The 16,726-nt window shown below is 39.4% G+C and overlaps 1 protein-coding gene across 1 annotated transcript in view; it reads left to right on the top strand.

Annotated features, from left to right (window-relative positions):
* Window positions 1-14,772, top strand: part of GPR63 (G protein-coupled receptor 63) — a 62,374-nt gene extending 47,602 nt beyond the window's left edge. The window contains exon 2 of the mRNA XM_073675734.1: window positions 1,427-14,772. Coding sequence (XP_073531835.1) covers window positions 1,559-2,818 — 1,260 coding nt within the window. The 5' untranslated portion in view covers window positions 1,427-1,558 and the 3' untranslated portion in view covers window positions 2,819-14,772. The remainder of the gene's footprint in view (window positions 1-1,426) is intronic.
* The last annotated feature ends 1,954 nt before the right edge of the window (window positions 14,773-16,726 follow it).

Raw genomic sequence — 16,726 nt, 5'->3', positions numbered from 1 at the left:
GTGTTCATTTCTGCTCTGTATAGTCTAATACTTTGTCATATGTTATGCATGTTTAGGATACACCTGCTGTATGCAATCCAAATATACTTGTTTTATACTGCTGTGAGCCTAGATTGCATCAAAACTGTCCTGTCCTATGTTGTGCAGACAATACATTGATGTGCGTGGGCAATGTGTAATTTTCCCCGTGGTGGCGCTACACAGAATTCCCACAATTACTGTCAGATTTTCCCACAGATTATTGGTTATGATGTGTCAGGCTACGTTCCCACAGTGAGTATTTGGTGAGTTTTTGATGTTGTTTTTAATTGGCAAAATTAGATTACATTCGTTTTTTCATTTCATTTTTGAGTGAGTTTTTATCTTTTTTTGTATGAATGTTATAAATAAAGCTGCTTTGTTTTTGACACTTCCTGGTATTTGCTTTGACATAACTTTATTGATACAGTCACTTGTGGGTTGCATGCGTTTTTAGTGTATTTCCACAGGGATCCACACTAAAAATGCATATGTTTATTTTTTACCTGTGTATTTTCCGCATCTTTTGCAATTATATGGGGAAAATCCGCACAGAAGTCAGCGCACCCACAAGAGAATTTGCATATTGCAAATTTGAAACCTGCACCGCAGGTCAGTTAACGCAGCGTAAAAGAAAAAAAACAAAACACAGTGGGCATGAGATTTCTAGAAATCCCATCCACTTGGCTATGCAAATTGCCTCTTCGGAGAAGAAGAGGACTTGACCTCTATAGCACCACCTGTGCTGGGACTGTATTACAAAGCGTCAGGAACTCATCATGGGAACGTGGCCTTAGGGTATGTGCACACGGTGCGGATTTGCTGCGGTTTTGACGCTGCGTTTTTATGCTGCGTCAAAACCGCAGCGGCCAGATGTTACAGCATAATAGATGCTTTTTTGTGCACCTGACATGAGGTGCGTTTTCCAGATCCTCAGCATGTCTATTTCTCTTGCGGAAAGGCATGCGGATTTTCCCCACAGGACTTGCAGTAGATGAGGAAAATACTCATGCGTAAAACCCGCATGCGTGTTTTGTGTGCGTTTCCGCAGCGGAAACGCACACAAAAACGCTACATGATGATCAATAAAGTTTTTTTTAAAAAAAACCTATTCTCTAATTTCAACATGAAGACATGAAAAACGCCTGCATAAAAACCGCATCAAAAAACCACATGCGGCAAAACCGCATGTAAAAACCGCAACAAGAACTGCAAGTAACCTAATTTGCATATTAGGTGCGGAAATGGTGCAGAAATTCTGCAGCGTCAAAACCGCAGCAAATCCGCACCGTGTGCACATACCCTTAGAGTGATAAGCTGCATGCTTGTATTTTTCTGTGTACAGAAAGATCTTGCGCTTTCATTGAATGTTTCTAACTGAATTGTGTGCTTTTCTGCTTCTTTTCAGTTTGCAGAAGACATCTTGGGAAGTAACCATGGATATTGTGTTCCTCCACTACTCCCTGTGGTATAAGACTCATGGAAGGCGCCATCTCTCCAGAATTGTTAGCATCCCTTGATTTATCAGTCCTGAACAATTATGGTGTTCTCAGCAATGCTTACACCTGCTCATCCCGTGACATCGTATAGTACACACATCATATATGTAAATGGCTACACCAACGTAACCGCGCCTCAGCCTTCATTCCGTGGCAGTTTGGATCTCCCGCCAAAATACAGTCCAGTTGCCATGACCACAGCTGGTACCATACCGGTGAACACAACTGCTTCTCCCACGCAAGCAGCAAAAGATCTGTATGAGACCTTGAATTTACCCCTTCAGATAATACTCTCTGTCGTGATGATTATTATCCTGTTGCTATCATTCCTTGGAAACTTTGTCGTTTGTCTCATGGTCTACCAAAAAGCTGCCATGCGATCTGCGATTAACATTCTTCTAGCAAGCCTGGCATTTGCTGACTTACTGCTTTCCATTCTCAACATGCCCTTTGCTTTGATAACGATCATTATAACGGAGTGGATTTTCGGAGAAGTTTTCTGTCGAGTATCCGCCATGTTTTTTTGGCTGTTTGTCATAGAAGGTGTGGCTATCCTGCTTATAATAAGCATAGACCGGTTTCTAATTATTGTACAGAAGCAGGATAAACTGAATCCCTATCGGGCAAAGATTCTCATTGTGATCTCATGGGCAACCTCGTTTTGCGTAGCTTTTCCTCTTGCTGTTGGGAACCCACACCTACAAGTACCGTCGAGAGCGCCGCAGTGCGTGTTTGGCTACACTACTAATGCTGGATATAAAGCATATGTGATTCTCGTGGTGCTGATTTTCTTTTTTATTCCTTTCATGGTGATGCTGTATGCTTTTATGGGCATATTGAACACTGTGCGGCACAATGCAGTCCGTATACATAGCCATCCGGACAGCATATGCCTCAGCCAGGCGAGCAAGTTAGGTCTCATGAGCCTTCAACGGCCTTTCCAAATGAATATAGACATCAGCTTTAAAACTCGTGCCTTCACTACCATATTGGTTTTATTCATCGTCTTTATAGTTTGCTGGGCACCATTCGCGACTTATAGCCTTGTTGCTACATTTAACAGTGACTTTTACAACAAGAGCAACTTTTTTGAGATAAGCACGTGGCTTCTTTGGCTATGCTACCTCAAGTCTGCACTAAACCCAATAATCTACTACTGGAGGATTAAGAAATTCCGGGATGCTTGTTTAGATCTAATGCCCAAGTACTTCAAATTTTTACCCCAGTTACCTGGACACACAAGAAGAAGAATCCGCCCTAGCGCCATATATGTGTGCGGGGAACACAGATCTGTAGTGTGATGATTTTTTTTTCTTTTGCTGTGACTGCCATGAAATATTTTGTTATGTGTTTTCAACTATTTCCCTTGTGCAAAAAGTGATGAATTCTGTTCTCTGCCAGGAAGCAATGTACATGAAAAAAAAACATGTTACCTCTAGGATTTTTGGTAAATCCACAGCTGAGAAGTACTCTGTCAGGTTAATGCTTACCAGGCCTGCAGTTGGTGTTAGTGCGGGCACCTTGAATGCTGCTACAATCAGTGGATGTGTCATTTTTCTGAAACAAATGTTGCTGCTTTTGCTATTAGATTTGAGCCAAAAAATGTTCTGTAGCTAAACTTTGCAGGATCTCTTTAGTTCTTTCCCAATATCAGTAGTGTGTTTGCCGATCTTTCCACCCGTTTCCTTTAACGCCATTGCTGTATAAGGGATAGACTGACATGTACCCCTGCAGATCGATGAAAACGTGTTTGCACTTTATCAGAGCTTCTCTCACCCCCTCTCTCCCTTTTGGTGTTTAGCAGTGGAAATATTAAGACATTCAATATTTTTTGTAACAGAATATATTTACATTTAATGTACTGTACAGTGCCTGAATACAGTAGGTAGGTCTTCAAGTCATGATGGGGGATATAATATTATAATCAGGGCTGAAACACCGTCACAGAGAAAAGCCTATGGCCAGCTGTATGAAGACATGATCAGTTGGTCAATATATGATTTTAATTGGATACCATGTCTCCTTTAATATAAACTATGTTTTGATGATGAAGATACATTTCTTCTAGGCTCCCTTCACATGTACGTGTGGCATCCTTTTTTTTTTTTCACGAATACCACCCGTACCCATTAAAACATATGGTGATCTTCACATGTCGGTGTTTTCACACGGAGACATGTCTGTTTTTTTCCGGCAGCACGGATGACGAGGGCCAATACAAGTCTATGGGTCCGTGAAAAATACGTATACCGCACGGATGCCGTCCATGTGCTGTACGTGTTAAATATTACAAAGCTTCCCCTATACTTTGCAATTTCCTTCTTTATTTATCCATGCTGAAAAAACATGGATGGCACACTTATCCAAAATACTGATAAAACCAGTACTGTTTTTTCTGGTACCAGTTTTAGACGGATGTGTGAAGGAGGCCTAAGCTGGAGCTTCTATCCTGGACGCACATGTTTTCAGAATGCGTTCAAGCATCTATTTCTGAATTGCATGAAAAACGAATGTATTACAAAGTGTAAAGAGAATGCATCATCAGAAAGTTACCTATTGTTTAAATCAGGTTTTTGTGTTTAAATCTTCAATGGTTTTTTTTATATCGCAATCTGTATTTAAAAGAAAAAAAATTGAAAATCTTACAATTTTTCACACTGACCACTGGAACAATTCTAGACTTATAGGCCCTAATTCATCAGTTTTTTGCCAGTATTCTGGCGTAAAATGCTTTAAAAAGTCACAAAATGTTTGTGCCAACACGGAGTTGCACAAAAATTGTGCGACTTTTGGTGTTTACACACCAGTTTTACCCAGCTGAGCCAAAAATGGGGCAGGGACGTTGCAAACGGCAGCATTCTCTACACTAAGAATTTTACTCCATTTGTGGCGAGCTGCCTATGGTGGTGCATGCCACTTTGCACCCTTGTTACTGAATCAGGAGCCTCGGACTGCACCCTCATCAAGACTGGTTTAAAAAACGCAGGTCTTGATGAACCGGAGCTATAGGGTTCCAATCCATGAAGCAGCTTTTGCCACTATTTCAATTTCTCTTGCAGTTTGTAAGTGCGCTGAAACTTTGCAACTTTTGGTGTGTTTCCACCAGTCTTTGAAAAATGGGAGAAGCTTGGGCAGTACATGGCGTAGCCCAGCGCAGAAGACAAATTCTATTTTCAAGACGCACTCCCTTAAAAATTGTTATTGCCTGCAAATCTTTATGCTCACTGATCGCCAGTTTCCATCTACACTCAGGTACTCTTCTGAGTCAAGTGACTGCTTTTACAATGTAGGTCTATTGAGCGTCAGAACAAGGCTCCATAGGCTTCCATTGTAAAAGTGACTTCCGGCTAGACTGTGAGTCAGCAATTCAGAATTAAGTCACATGATTCAGAAGAGGACCGGAGCGGCGCTGGAAACCGGAGAAGACAGCATTACGTGAGTATATTTACAGACTTGCCCTACGTTACACTCACATTTACACAGATATAACCAATAAAAATTGTAATTAAAAAAGCTTGTGTAAATTGTGACGGAAATTAGATGAATGCCTCTTAGTGAATTTTGCGCGTCTTCCTTCAACACACTCTGACGATTTGTAAGCCAGTCTTGATTAATCAGGGCTTTCTATTCTTTACAAAAGGCTCATTCTCATCAGAGGCAGGATTACAGTATCAGGTAACCCCTCCATACACAATTGATGATGTCACAGCTCCTCTCTTTTCACAGTGATCATTCTCATTAGATGCTTTAATACAATAAATAGTGTCTTGATCGATTACTGCTCCTATAAATGTTGGATTTCATGAAACCAGAAGAATGAGTCTAGAATAGCCCCTGTAGCCAGCGTTAAAATTGCAAAATTTCTAATTTTTACTTTTTATGTAGATTGTGATATGAAAAAAAAATTGCCCAAAAAATAAAAAGTAAACATGTAAATCAAAAAACTATATATTGAGAGGTAATTTCCTGATGAGACATTCTTATGTAAGACACTTAGAATGAATGGTCACTTTTGCCGTTGGGAACATTGGTACATAATAGCGGTGCATTTATCCTTTACCATATGGCTGACATTTATCCTGCCACTATAAATTTTAAAGCCACCGAACATTTTTCAAAAATCACTTTGAAATATTAAAGTAGTCATCAAGTACTAATGCCTACCACTTCTGATGGTTCCCAGGTCACTCTGCATGTGGTTCTGCTATGAAGTGTCTGAACAGGAGCAGCCTTCTTACAATTTTTAAGTAATATGTATATATTTTTTTTATTACTGAAACACATCTAAAATAAAACAATTAGGCAACTGAATACAGCTGCAATGAAATTCTTTGTCTCCATACTTGCAGACTCGAAAACATATCAGTTGTATATCAGTCCACTGCTTCTTGTTGCTAACATGCTGAGGAATGGAAGATACTAATGCATGACTGCAGAATAAGACTATACACGTGGATTGCTAGCCATGGAGACACACAGGTTTACATAGCAGCTGTGCACATAAAAGGTGGTTTATTAGTAACCACAGAGCACAATAGAGGTAAGATGTAAAAACACTCACCTCTCCAACCACCCCCACATCTTGCTGTCCCCTGTACGATCCTTGGCGCCTCTTATTGCTGCTGTGCTCTGAAACTCTGGCCCTTTTCATGCTAGACCTGGGACTTCAGTCATCGCCTAGGCCTGGGATGTCCCTGCACATGCACATCGTAAGGTGGCGGTGCACACTGCGACCTTACGGCGCGCATGCGCGGGTATGCCCAAGGTCTAGTTGTGATCAGAAGATCGAGACATCACAAAGTGGTGACCTTACTACGTGCATGCAGAGATGTCCCAGGCCTGGATGTGGCTTGAAGTCCGAGGTATCAGTGTGCGGTGGTAAGAAGAAATGCCAAGTACCATACGGGGGGACATTGAGCCTCGGAAGAGTTGAGCGCTGAGTATTAGTCTTTTTGTTTGTTTTGTGACTTTTTGCTAGCCCTTTACAAGTTGGCTGCCATTTTGCTGAATTGACACGGAGCAAAATACAAAATGCCATATTCTAGAGAATACAGATTTTTGTAAAATTCAAGTAGAGCAATACAAAATGTGGTAGAAATCAGAAACCACATGCCAGATACAAAGTGTCCCCAGTTCTGGAAAACACAATCTCCTTAACGTTATTGGGAAGTAAGAGAACACATGTTATTTCATGTTATGAAACAACATAGGCTTGGTTTGTGCCCTGATTATAATGTTATCTTTTTTACAAATAGATAGTTTGACAAAGTATTTCTTGTGGTTTTTGTACAAGCCACCAGAAAGTGTAATGTATTAGTATTTGCTGTTTTGATTTCTAGTGAAGTCATGCCATTTTTACTTCTGCATTATGAATTCCGGCTTGTATTGGACAAGCAGGAGACTCTCTCAAACCACCATGGACATTGTAACTATAGATTTACTGAGCTAGGTTGGTGCTGAGCGTTCAGTCTGTAAGCAGAACCACTTTTAGTAAAGACTCGTTCTTTCTTGATAAAGCACAACTCTTTCCTGACTTACCTTGGCCGGTACAATAGAGCCAGTGCTGGCCAAGTTTTTCTTTTTCTGTCACTGGAATTTCTATTTTCTGCTTCTTATTGTATGAACTGTGGATGATTGTGTTCTCACATAAAATATAGATTACTTGATAGCACTGCGTTCACTTTGTCAGACCAGTGTGCAATGGAATTGATTTGCAAAAACTAAAGCCAGTTATCTCAGGAGATTTCATTTTCCATTAGGGACCATTTCGCAATTGAAAATAAAGTTATCAAATCCATATATAACTTTAAGCCCAATAACTTGAACGTACATTCAGGAAGTCCCAAAAGGATCTTTTACAATCAAGTGAATTATATTTTTTTTTCTCTAATAAGCCATTTGATAACTGAAGTGACATAAGTAGGTAATGTACAAGGCCTTATGCATTAAAGTATGATGTGGGGCCTAGATAATAGAATATTTTAAAAATGTAGTCACTTATGGATGTTACAGTTTAAAGCAGAATGAGATATGGAGACCTTTTAAACGTGTTAATAATAGGGTTGACTGTTTTAATAAATTATCCCAGTCGTTAGAATATGAAGAACCCAAGTTAGCAGCAGGTATTATATACTTTGCTATTGGTAATGATTTGCCTAGAGGTTAAAGAGGATGTCCACCTTGAGATGGACTTTAAAGTTTATAAACGTATTTAGTCTACATAAGAATTAAGCAAAAAAAGTGCCGTAAAAGACATGAATATTAAACTCTGGATATGCATTGTATTACTTACCTTCACTACATCCAGAGATGCATTCACAAATCCTGTCCTCAGAGCTGAAATCTAGTATTTTCTGTGTTTGGTGCAATGTACAGTAATGCGATGTAATAGAAACTTCTCCTCCTGTTACAATATATTAGTGTGACTATTTTCATTGACATCAGAATTGTGAATGCAGCTTTATACAGACCGTTATTCCACAAATGTTCATGGTAAGAGATGCAATGCATTTACAAAGTTACTCTTTATTGTGATATATTCTTTATGTAAACTTTGACCTCACCTTACTTAGATCCCACAGCACTGTGGACTAAGAAAAATTCCAGGTCAGGCCATTTCTATACCTTGTTCAAGTGCCATGATTACTAGCATGAAGTTGATCATTTACATGGCAGTCTTCATTCATTGTCAAATAACAGGAAAGATCTTAGTTCACACTTTGCCTGAACCCTCCCATTCATGACTCCGTTGGTGGCTTTAATTATGCTTGCCCACATAGCACCTACTTATTAATCAGCACTTTACAGACATTATTACTGTTCCTTCCGGGATTCATTAACTAAATTCCCTATAAGAACTTTGGAATGATGGAGGAAACTGGAGAACCTGGAGGAAACTCACACAAACACAGGGAGAACATACAAACTTCTTGCAGATGTTGTCCTTACTAGAATTTTAACCCAGAACCCCAATGCTGCAAAGTAATAGTGTTAACCACCGAACCATTTAGGCATGTCCCCAATGGAGCAGTAGCAACAACGCTTGTGTCCGGCCTAAAAGACACAAACTGCCAGAAAACAGGTCAAATGGGAGTCCAAAACTTAATGTCTAGGACTCCAAGTGCCTAATTGAAGTCTGACTTCATTGGAGGCATGTCCATTTTTTTTCAGAATTTGATGATCAAGTTCACGCTAGCAGTGATGGACTTTGAATTACACTCAGCCACGCCACATATGTAAAGCCACAAATATCACATTTCCTTTTACCTTTATACAAAATATATGTCAGAAGCTAATTATAATTGTTCCTTTTGTTCCCTAGAAGAGCAGTTTTAGCTCGGGGCATCATTTTGAACGCTTCTCCTAAATGTATTGTTTTTTTTATCAGTTGTGATCAGTACAGGCAAAAAAAAATAATTGGGATGGAACGGATCTATGAACACACCCTGGGGCTCTGTTAACATGTGCGTCAGGAAATCTGTTTTTCTGTTCTGTCTTAGGAACAGAAAAAGGGAATTCAAGCTGGAACAGGTCGGTCACTTAATGGACACAATGGGGCAGAGTTGTGAAAACGTTCTCTCAAAGTGCAGATTTAGACTAGACAATCCTAATTTGCACCAAATGTATCAAAGTATCTCATGCTGTTGATAAATCTAAATTAGGAACGTGCACCACAATTCTTGCACTTATTTTGGTGCAATGTGTTTCATTGCTTTTCACAATAAGCCACACCTTTATTAGCAAAGCCATGCCACCTAGTAAGACAAGTCTTAGAAAGTCTCTAAAACATATCATAAATATGGTGCAAGCCATTAAAGGCAGTTTTTGGTGCAACTTATGCTACAATTCTGTTAAATTTAGCTCGTGTTTTGGCCTCTGTCTGGCCAGTACACTACAGAGTCCAGTAAAAAAAAAATTATACATTCTTTAACATATAAGTCTATGGTTGGGTTGCCGGATGCCATTGTATGGAAGGTATCAGGAGCATCTGTTTACCTTTTTTATGATATCCATGTTAAGCAGATACATTCTAGCCCAATAGTGATGGATCCATTAAATGGATGCCTAAGAGTATGTGCACATGATGCTTTTTTGTTTCTGCCCTGAAACCCACCCAAAAAAGCGCTCAGAAAATGTTCAAGATTAAACACATACATTTTTGTGGCAAATCTTCTTCCTGTGCAGATGTTCAGGCTTTTGATTGTCATTTAACCACTTCAGGTTTCAAGACTCAAAACGGTTAAAAGAAGTGATCTGACCAATTTTCTAGCATCTACTGCTTGGAATAACCTGCAAACTAAGTGGAGATGCCTAAGATATATTGTAGCATTCTAAATATTCCAGCTCTCCTGAATATGGTTCCACTTGAAAAAACTTGTGTGGTTTGCCCGAGAGTAAAAGGAGTTGTGTGCACAGAGGCTATAGTTACATTTAACAAATACAATGTGAGCTCTTTGTGATGTATCCGTTAAATGTAATATTATGAGTGACTGAAGCCACAGTTAGGCTCCCATCATGTATGCATTGGGAGTTTATTCCAGGTATATGTTAAATAGAGGCCTAGTGAGCAATGTGATCATGGTCCATGACTATTCACACTTATATTATTGGAGTCTATTTCATCCTAGGAACAGAGAAATGGAGTTCATGTGAGGGACAATTCTGTTGTATATCGGATGCAAACCTCAACTATTGACTATAATATGGCCATATAGATACCGTTATACTGTCAGTTACAGAAAAACTGAATTGAAAAATATTGGTGTGAACAAAGTCTAAGTTGTAAAATCTCCTTATTTCTTGTTGTAGTAATACAATGTCTACATTTTTCCCATCCTTGTGCATGGACATAGCAGACACTTGGTGTAGAAAAGGCAAATAACGAGGAACATAACTTCACTACTTTAAAAGCATGAAATGTTTAGAATCACTATATGATGGCCAATTTTTCACTGGATCTTTCCTTTAAAGAGCACTAACTATGTGCATAGTGATGTGGGATCTATAGGACGTATGTGGCACGGAAAACTTCTTTTTAAAATAATTTTATTTCTGCAGTTTAGCAGTTCTCCTTTTGGCTTTTAGTGTTTCATTATTCGATTTATTAAGCATTGTCACAAGGATAATCTTGACTGCCTCTATCCATGCATAGTGTTTCGATGATCGGTAATACACATTTGATCATTTGTTTTCCTTGGGAAACCTCTAAAGTGATGTCAAATCTATTTTCTCCTATATGGGCAGATTTATTGGGGAGATTTCTGTATTTGGAAATCTGTTCCATTCATCAGAATAGGGTTTCTGCAGCATACACAAGCTCCATTTAGATTATTGGGACATTTTGTAGAAATTTCTTTATCAAATCTGCCATGCTGAGTAGTCCACCATATGCTCAGTAAAGCTGATGGATTTGTGGATTTTTATTTTTTTTACATCATGATTTCAATGATGACCATTGTATCAGAAGTGTTGCTTACATGAATCTGAGGTCCTTTTTAACATCTTCCAAAACAAGGCATGATATCTCAACAAATGAATAGTTTCCTATCCCTAGTTAAAGGGAACGTGTCATCCGAAAATGCTATATTGTTTAAATCAGGTTTGTACGTTAAATGTATTTTTAAAATAATAGGGTTTTTTTTCAATTTTCATTTGCTATACTTCAAAAGAAAACAAAACCAAAATCTTACACTGGCCACTAAACCTTATATTAGACTCTCACTTTCTGTTCTGTACAGAAAACTTTTCAGCAGTTGCATTGTCGTTACAGACATAGGTACAATGAAAGATAGCATCTTAAATACAGTTAATAACACAGGATACACTATTCGCAATTGGTGATTTTCTCTCTCCCCCTCCCTTTGCCCAGATTGGAGCATGTTCAGATAAAATAAAATGGTGTGCAAGCCAGTCTATGTCTGCTAATGTCTATGTGGCTGGTGAAAAGAGCAGGAAGTATCGGTCTAATATTAGGCCTAGTGACCAGTGTATAAAATTGTAAGATATATATAGATAGTAATATGAAACATAAAAAAAAATAGATTTACAGAAAAACCTGATTTTAAACAAAAGGGTCCCTTTCGAGAGACATGTTATTGTCAGCATTAATACTGATATTCCTACCCATAACCCTGCAATTCTAATCCATGCTGTCCACCAGCGTTTGTATGTGTCAGGGTTAGGCTTTGTTAGCTGTGTAATAATGCACTTTTTACTGTACTTGATAGACCATATTGACGTCTAATGGGATTTGTCTACCACCTCTGTTGTGTGATAAATAAAGGTAAAAGAAAATGAGAGCATAGCCTTAGATAGCATCATATTTCTTGCAGTAAGTACGTGAAAACTGTAGTCTCTGGGATTATCAATTTCATTACGACTTTAAAGTAATTATTTCACCATTTCCAACCCCTTAGGATTATAGATTTTTGCACTTCTGATATTGGTGTCACCCCTATGCCCACAACCTCACTATTGTCAATTTTTAAGGGAATTTTTAATTCAAGTTCTAGAACTGAAAATGTTAATGTATTTAACATTTTTCATACCAAAAGTGTTTCCTTTCTGCTTGATTTGCAGAATTTACCTTTATAAAATTATGAATACACTTTTTTTTTTTTTTTTTTTAAATTCTGGTTGAGTTTTATTAAATAATGTGAGAAAGAAATTCTCTTATAACAAATGTTGTTTACAGGAAAAAAAGGATTCACCATGTTACCTTATTTTATTAATTTTCATTCGGAGTGTATGGAATGAATGTGTTAAGTGAGTTTTCATGCTCGTGCATAAAATGAGCAAAAATTGTGCTGCTGTCATGATTTAAGTTTGTTGATTTTCATATGAATATTGCATGTATAGGTCTTTTCTGACACTCCTGTAAAATATAAATTTATGAACCGGTCTTGTGTTGATTCTTTTTCTGTGTCTATAAAGCTTAATTAAATTTTTGCGTTAACGGGTTTCTTGGTTTTCAAAAGCATTGTGGTCCCTGTAGTGGCATTGCACTGGAACTGAAAATTTCCCGATAACAGCTGACTACCAGAAACTTCAGAATCTGGATACCTTGTGATTAACTTTTTTTTCTATGAAACCTAACAAAAAGGAACTATTGAGTGTGAAGTACCTTTTTACATATCAAAGTAGTTTAGGGCAGGGCGGTGAAGTCGGAGCCCATTTTGGTGGAGTCGGAGTCTGTATAAAATGGACCGACTCTGACTCCTAAAATATATAATAAATTGGGTACAGTAGTTCAATGCAGTTTGTGGGGAATATTTTTTCATAAGGATTTGGGAAAGTTATGAAATGTCCTATAAATGTCTGTCCTATTCCTGATGTAAGGATCTAGACTTTTAGCTGAGATGAATCTGTGCTACAGTAAATTTATCACTTAAACATGAGCCATGTATGAGGGAGCCGGAATCAGTGGCATGGAAATTGAGGAATCGGAGGTTTGTCTTACCGACTCTACAGCCCTAGTTTAGGGTGCAATTCATCATGCAAAAATTGGCATAAATTTTATCAGAAATGTGCTCCAAGGCTGCATCATTTATTTTTTTTTGACACCGACGTCTTAGTTGCACCAAATGCAATTAGAGGCAGGTGCCTCTTAAAGCATTTGCACCAACTTGGTAAGTTATCTATTCACTGATAGCTGGACATCCCATTGCTGGAATGCCTATTGATCCCCAGAAGTGGTCTTTTCAAATCCCACCTGATTGGAGCACCACTGATAAATTCATTGTTTGTTGCTGCATATACTTGCAACTGTCATGAGTGGTAAATACACATTCCATAACATTGAAATTGCAACACCCGGAAGGAAAAGTCATGAAATTTTGAACATCATAGGATCGATAGACATGTCAATGATATTCAAATGAATAAATTATTATTAATTATATTATAGCACCATTTATTCCATGGCGCTTTACATGTGAAAAAGGGGTATACATACATGAACTATTACAAAGATCTTTAACAAAACGTGGCGATGACTGGTATAGGAGGAGCGAGGACCCTGCCCGCGAGGGCTCACAATCTACAAGGGATAGGTGAGGGTAGAGCTGGTCGTGCAGCAGAATGGTGGAGCAATAGTTACTGCAGGTTGTTGGTTTGTCGGAAGAGGCGAGTCTTCAGGTTCCTTTTGAAGGTTTCCATGGTAGGCGAGAGTCTGATATGTTGGGGTAGAGAATTCCAGAGTAGGGGGGATGCATGGGAGAAATCTTGTATGCGATTGTGGGAAGAGGGGAGTAGAGAAGGAGATCTTGTGAGGATCGGAGGTTGCATGCAGGTATGTACCGGGAGACTAGGTCAGAGATATAAGGAGGAGACAGGTTGTGGATGGCTTTGTATGCCAGGGTTAGGATTTTGAACTGGATTCTCTGGGCAATGGGGAGCCAGTGAAGGAATTGACAGAGGGGAGAGGCCGGGGAATAGCGTGGGGACAGGGGGATTAGTCGGGCAGCAGAGTTTAGGATAGATTGGAGGGGTGCGAGAGTGTTGGAAGGGAGGCCACAGAGCAGAAGGTTGCAATAGTCGAGGCGGGAGATGATGAGGGCGTGCACTATTGTTTTTGCAGATTCATGGTTGAGGAATGTGTGGATCCGGGAGCTATTTTTGAGTTGGAGTCGGCAGGAAGTAGAAAGGGCTTGGATATGTGGTAAATAGAAAACAAATTTTTCCCATCACCCATGACAGCACTTGAGAGAGGTATCCATCCTATCACTGGACAGGAAGCCAAGAGCACAAAATAAAAAGGCAACACCCACTTCCTCCTTCAATGTGGTTGGAGGAGCCGTGAATCACGAAACACCCATAAGGTGTTCTATAGCAACCTCTAGTAAGAATTGCAGTGAGTATATTGGCCCAGTTGGGCATTGGAATGTTAACATCAGCTTGAAGAAATATAGATTTCATGTCTAATACCTACTGTCTTATGTTTGATGTTTGACCTGCAGCCTTTTGGTTGGTGTTTGACCCTGCTGCCTTGTGTGTGCCATATGTGCCCCTACAGTCTTCCATGTGGCCTACTGCCTTGCTTTTTATCATTGGGCTTGACCCCTCCTGTCTGGTATTTAGCTTGCAGCAGATTTCAATGCAAGACACCCTACGAGACCACCCATCTCCCATCCTACAGTTAGCAAACTGCTTGCCAAATCAGTGTTGGATTTGCCAAAATGTGGATGCAAGAAAACTGTCACTAATGAAGAAACATCAGTAGCTGTCCTAGCTTCATTCAGCAAGAGCCCACAGCGTAGCACTCGCCGCATGTCACTGGAGAGTGGCATCAGTGGAACATCCCTTTGGTGGATATTGGCTGCTCACAAATGGCACCTTTACAAAATCCAGCTGCTGCAGCATCTCAATGAAGATGGCCCAGATTGGTTCATTGAATTTGTAGAATGGGCAAAACAATTGGAACAAGACCCTCAGTTTACACAGAACATTGTGTTCAGTGATGAGGCAAACATTTTTGTGAATGGTGAAGTTAACAAACAAAATCACCACTATTGGTCTGACACTAACCCACAGTAGATAGATCCCTCCAAGACTGTTGGAACACAAAAATTGATGGTATGGTGTGGTATATGGGGTACAAAAATAGTGGGGCCATTCTTCATCAATGGAAACCTCAATGCCACTGGATATCTGAAATTGCTACATGATGATGTGTTGCCCTCTTTATGCACTGAAAATGGCACGTTCCCTGAGTTTTTCCAACAAGATGGTGCACCACCACATTATGGGTGTCAGGTCCGAGCATTCCTACATGAACAGTTTCCTGGAAAGTGGATTGGTCATTGAATGACCACCAAGGTCTCCCGATCTGACCCCCTTAGACTTTTATCTTTGGGGTCATCTGAAGGCAATTGTCTATGTTGTGAGGATACCAGATGTGCAGCATCTGAAACAACGGATACTGGAAGCCTGTGCTAGCATTTCTGCTGCGGTGTTGCTATCAGTGTGTCAAGAGTGGGAGAAGAGGGTTGCATTGACAATCCAAGACAATGGGCAGCACTTTGAACACATTTTGTAAGTGGTCATAAACTTGTAAATAACTCATAAAAGAATAAAGTTACGTTAAAACCAAGCACACTATTGTTTTTCTTATGAAATTCTCAGTAAGTTTGATGTGTCACCCTCTTCCCATTGAAAAAATAAAGTTGGATCCAAAATGGCTGACTTCAAAATGGCCGCCATGGTCCCCACCCATCTGGAAAAGTTTTCCCCCTCCCATATACTAATGTGCCACAAACAGGAAGTTGATATCACCAACCATTCCCATTTTCTTTAGGTGTATCCATATCAATGACCCACCTTGTACAGTTAATCCTCCTATTCTAGAGTCATAAAACAGTTTTTTGGACATTAAGTTGTTAAAGTTTCAATGTCCCAATTAGTGTTGATCGAATATGTATCATTTACCCTTTCCAGCGAGCACGCTCGGGTGCTTGCCAAGTATTTTGGCGTGCTGGGCGTTTCATTCATTTTAGATTTGGCTATCTTAGGAGGATATCTGTTTGTGCAGGTAACTATTACTGTGCAGAATTATTAGGCAACTTAATAAAAACCAAATATAATCCCATCTCACTTGTTTATTTTCACCAGGTAAACCAATATCAGTGCACAAAATTTAGAAATAAACATTTCTGACATGCAAAAACAAAAAACAAAAAAATTAGTGATCAATATAGCCACCTTTCTTTATGATGACACTCAACAGCCTTCCATCCATAGATTCTGTCAGTTGCTTGATCTGTTTTCGATCAACATTGCGTGCAGCAGCCACCACAGTCTCCCAGACACTGGACCCCAAAATTTGTTTCTTCTGAGCACGCCAATACCCCATATGTGGGGAAAAAGCACTGTTTGGGCGCACGGCAGGGTTTAGAAGGGAAGGAGCGCCATTTGACTTTTTGAATTTAAAATTTGCTTGAATAATTAGCGGACGCTATGTTGCGTTTGGAGAGCCCCTGATGTGCCTAAACAGTAGAAACCCCAACAAGTGACACCATTTTGGAAACTAGACCCTTAGGGAACTTATCTAGATGTGTAGCGAGCACCGTGAATCCCCAGATGCTTCATAGAAGTTTAACATTCAGCCGTAAAAATAAAATTTTCAAATTTTTCCCTCAAAAATGTTTTTCAGCCCCCAATTTTGCATTTTCGTAAGGGTAACAGAAGAAATTGCACCATGCAATTTGTTGTGT

This window comes from Phyllobates terribilis, unplaced genomic scaffold (genome assembly GCF_046119375.1).
Source record: "Phyllobates terribilis strain yellow unplaced genomic scaffold, ASM4611937v1 Scaffold_3__8_contigs__length_932513732, whole genome shotgun sequence".
NCBI lineage: Eukaryota > Metazoa > Chordata > Amphibia > Anura > Dendrobatidae > Phyllobates > Phyllobates terribilis.
This window is presented reverse-complemented; position numbering and strand designations above follow the sequence as displayed.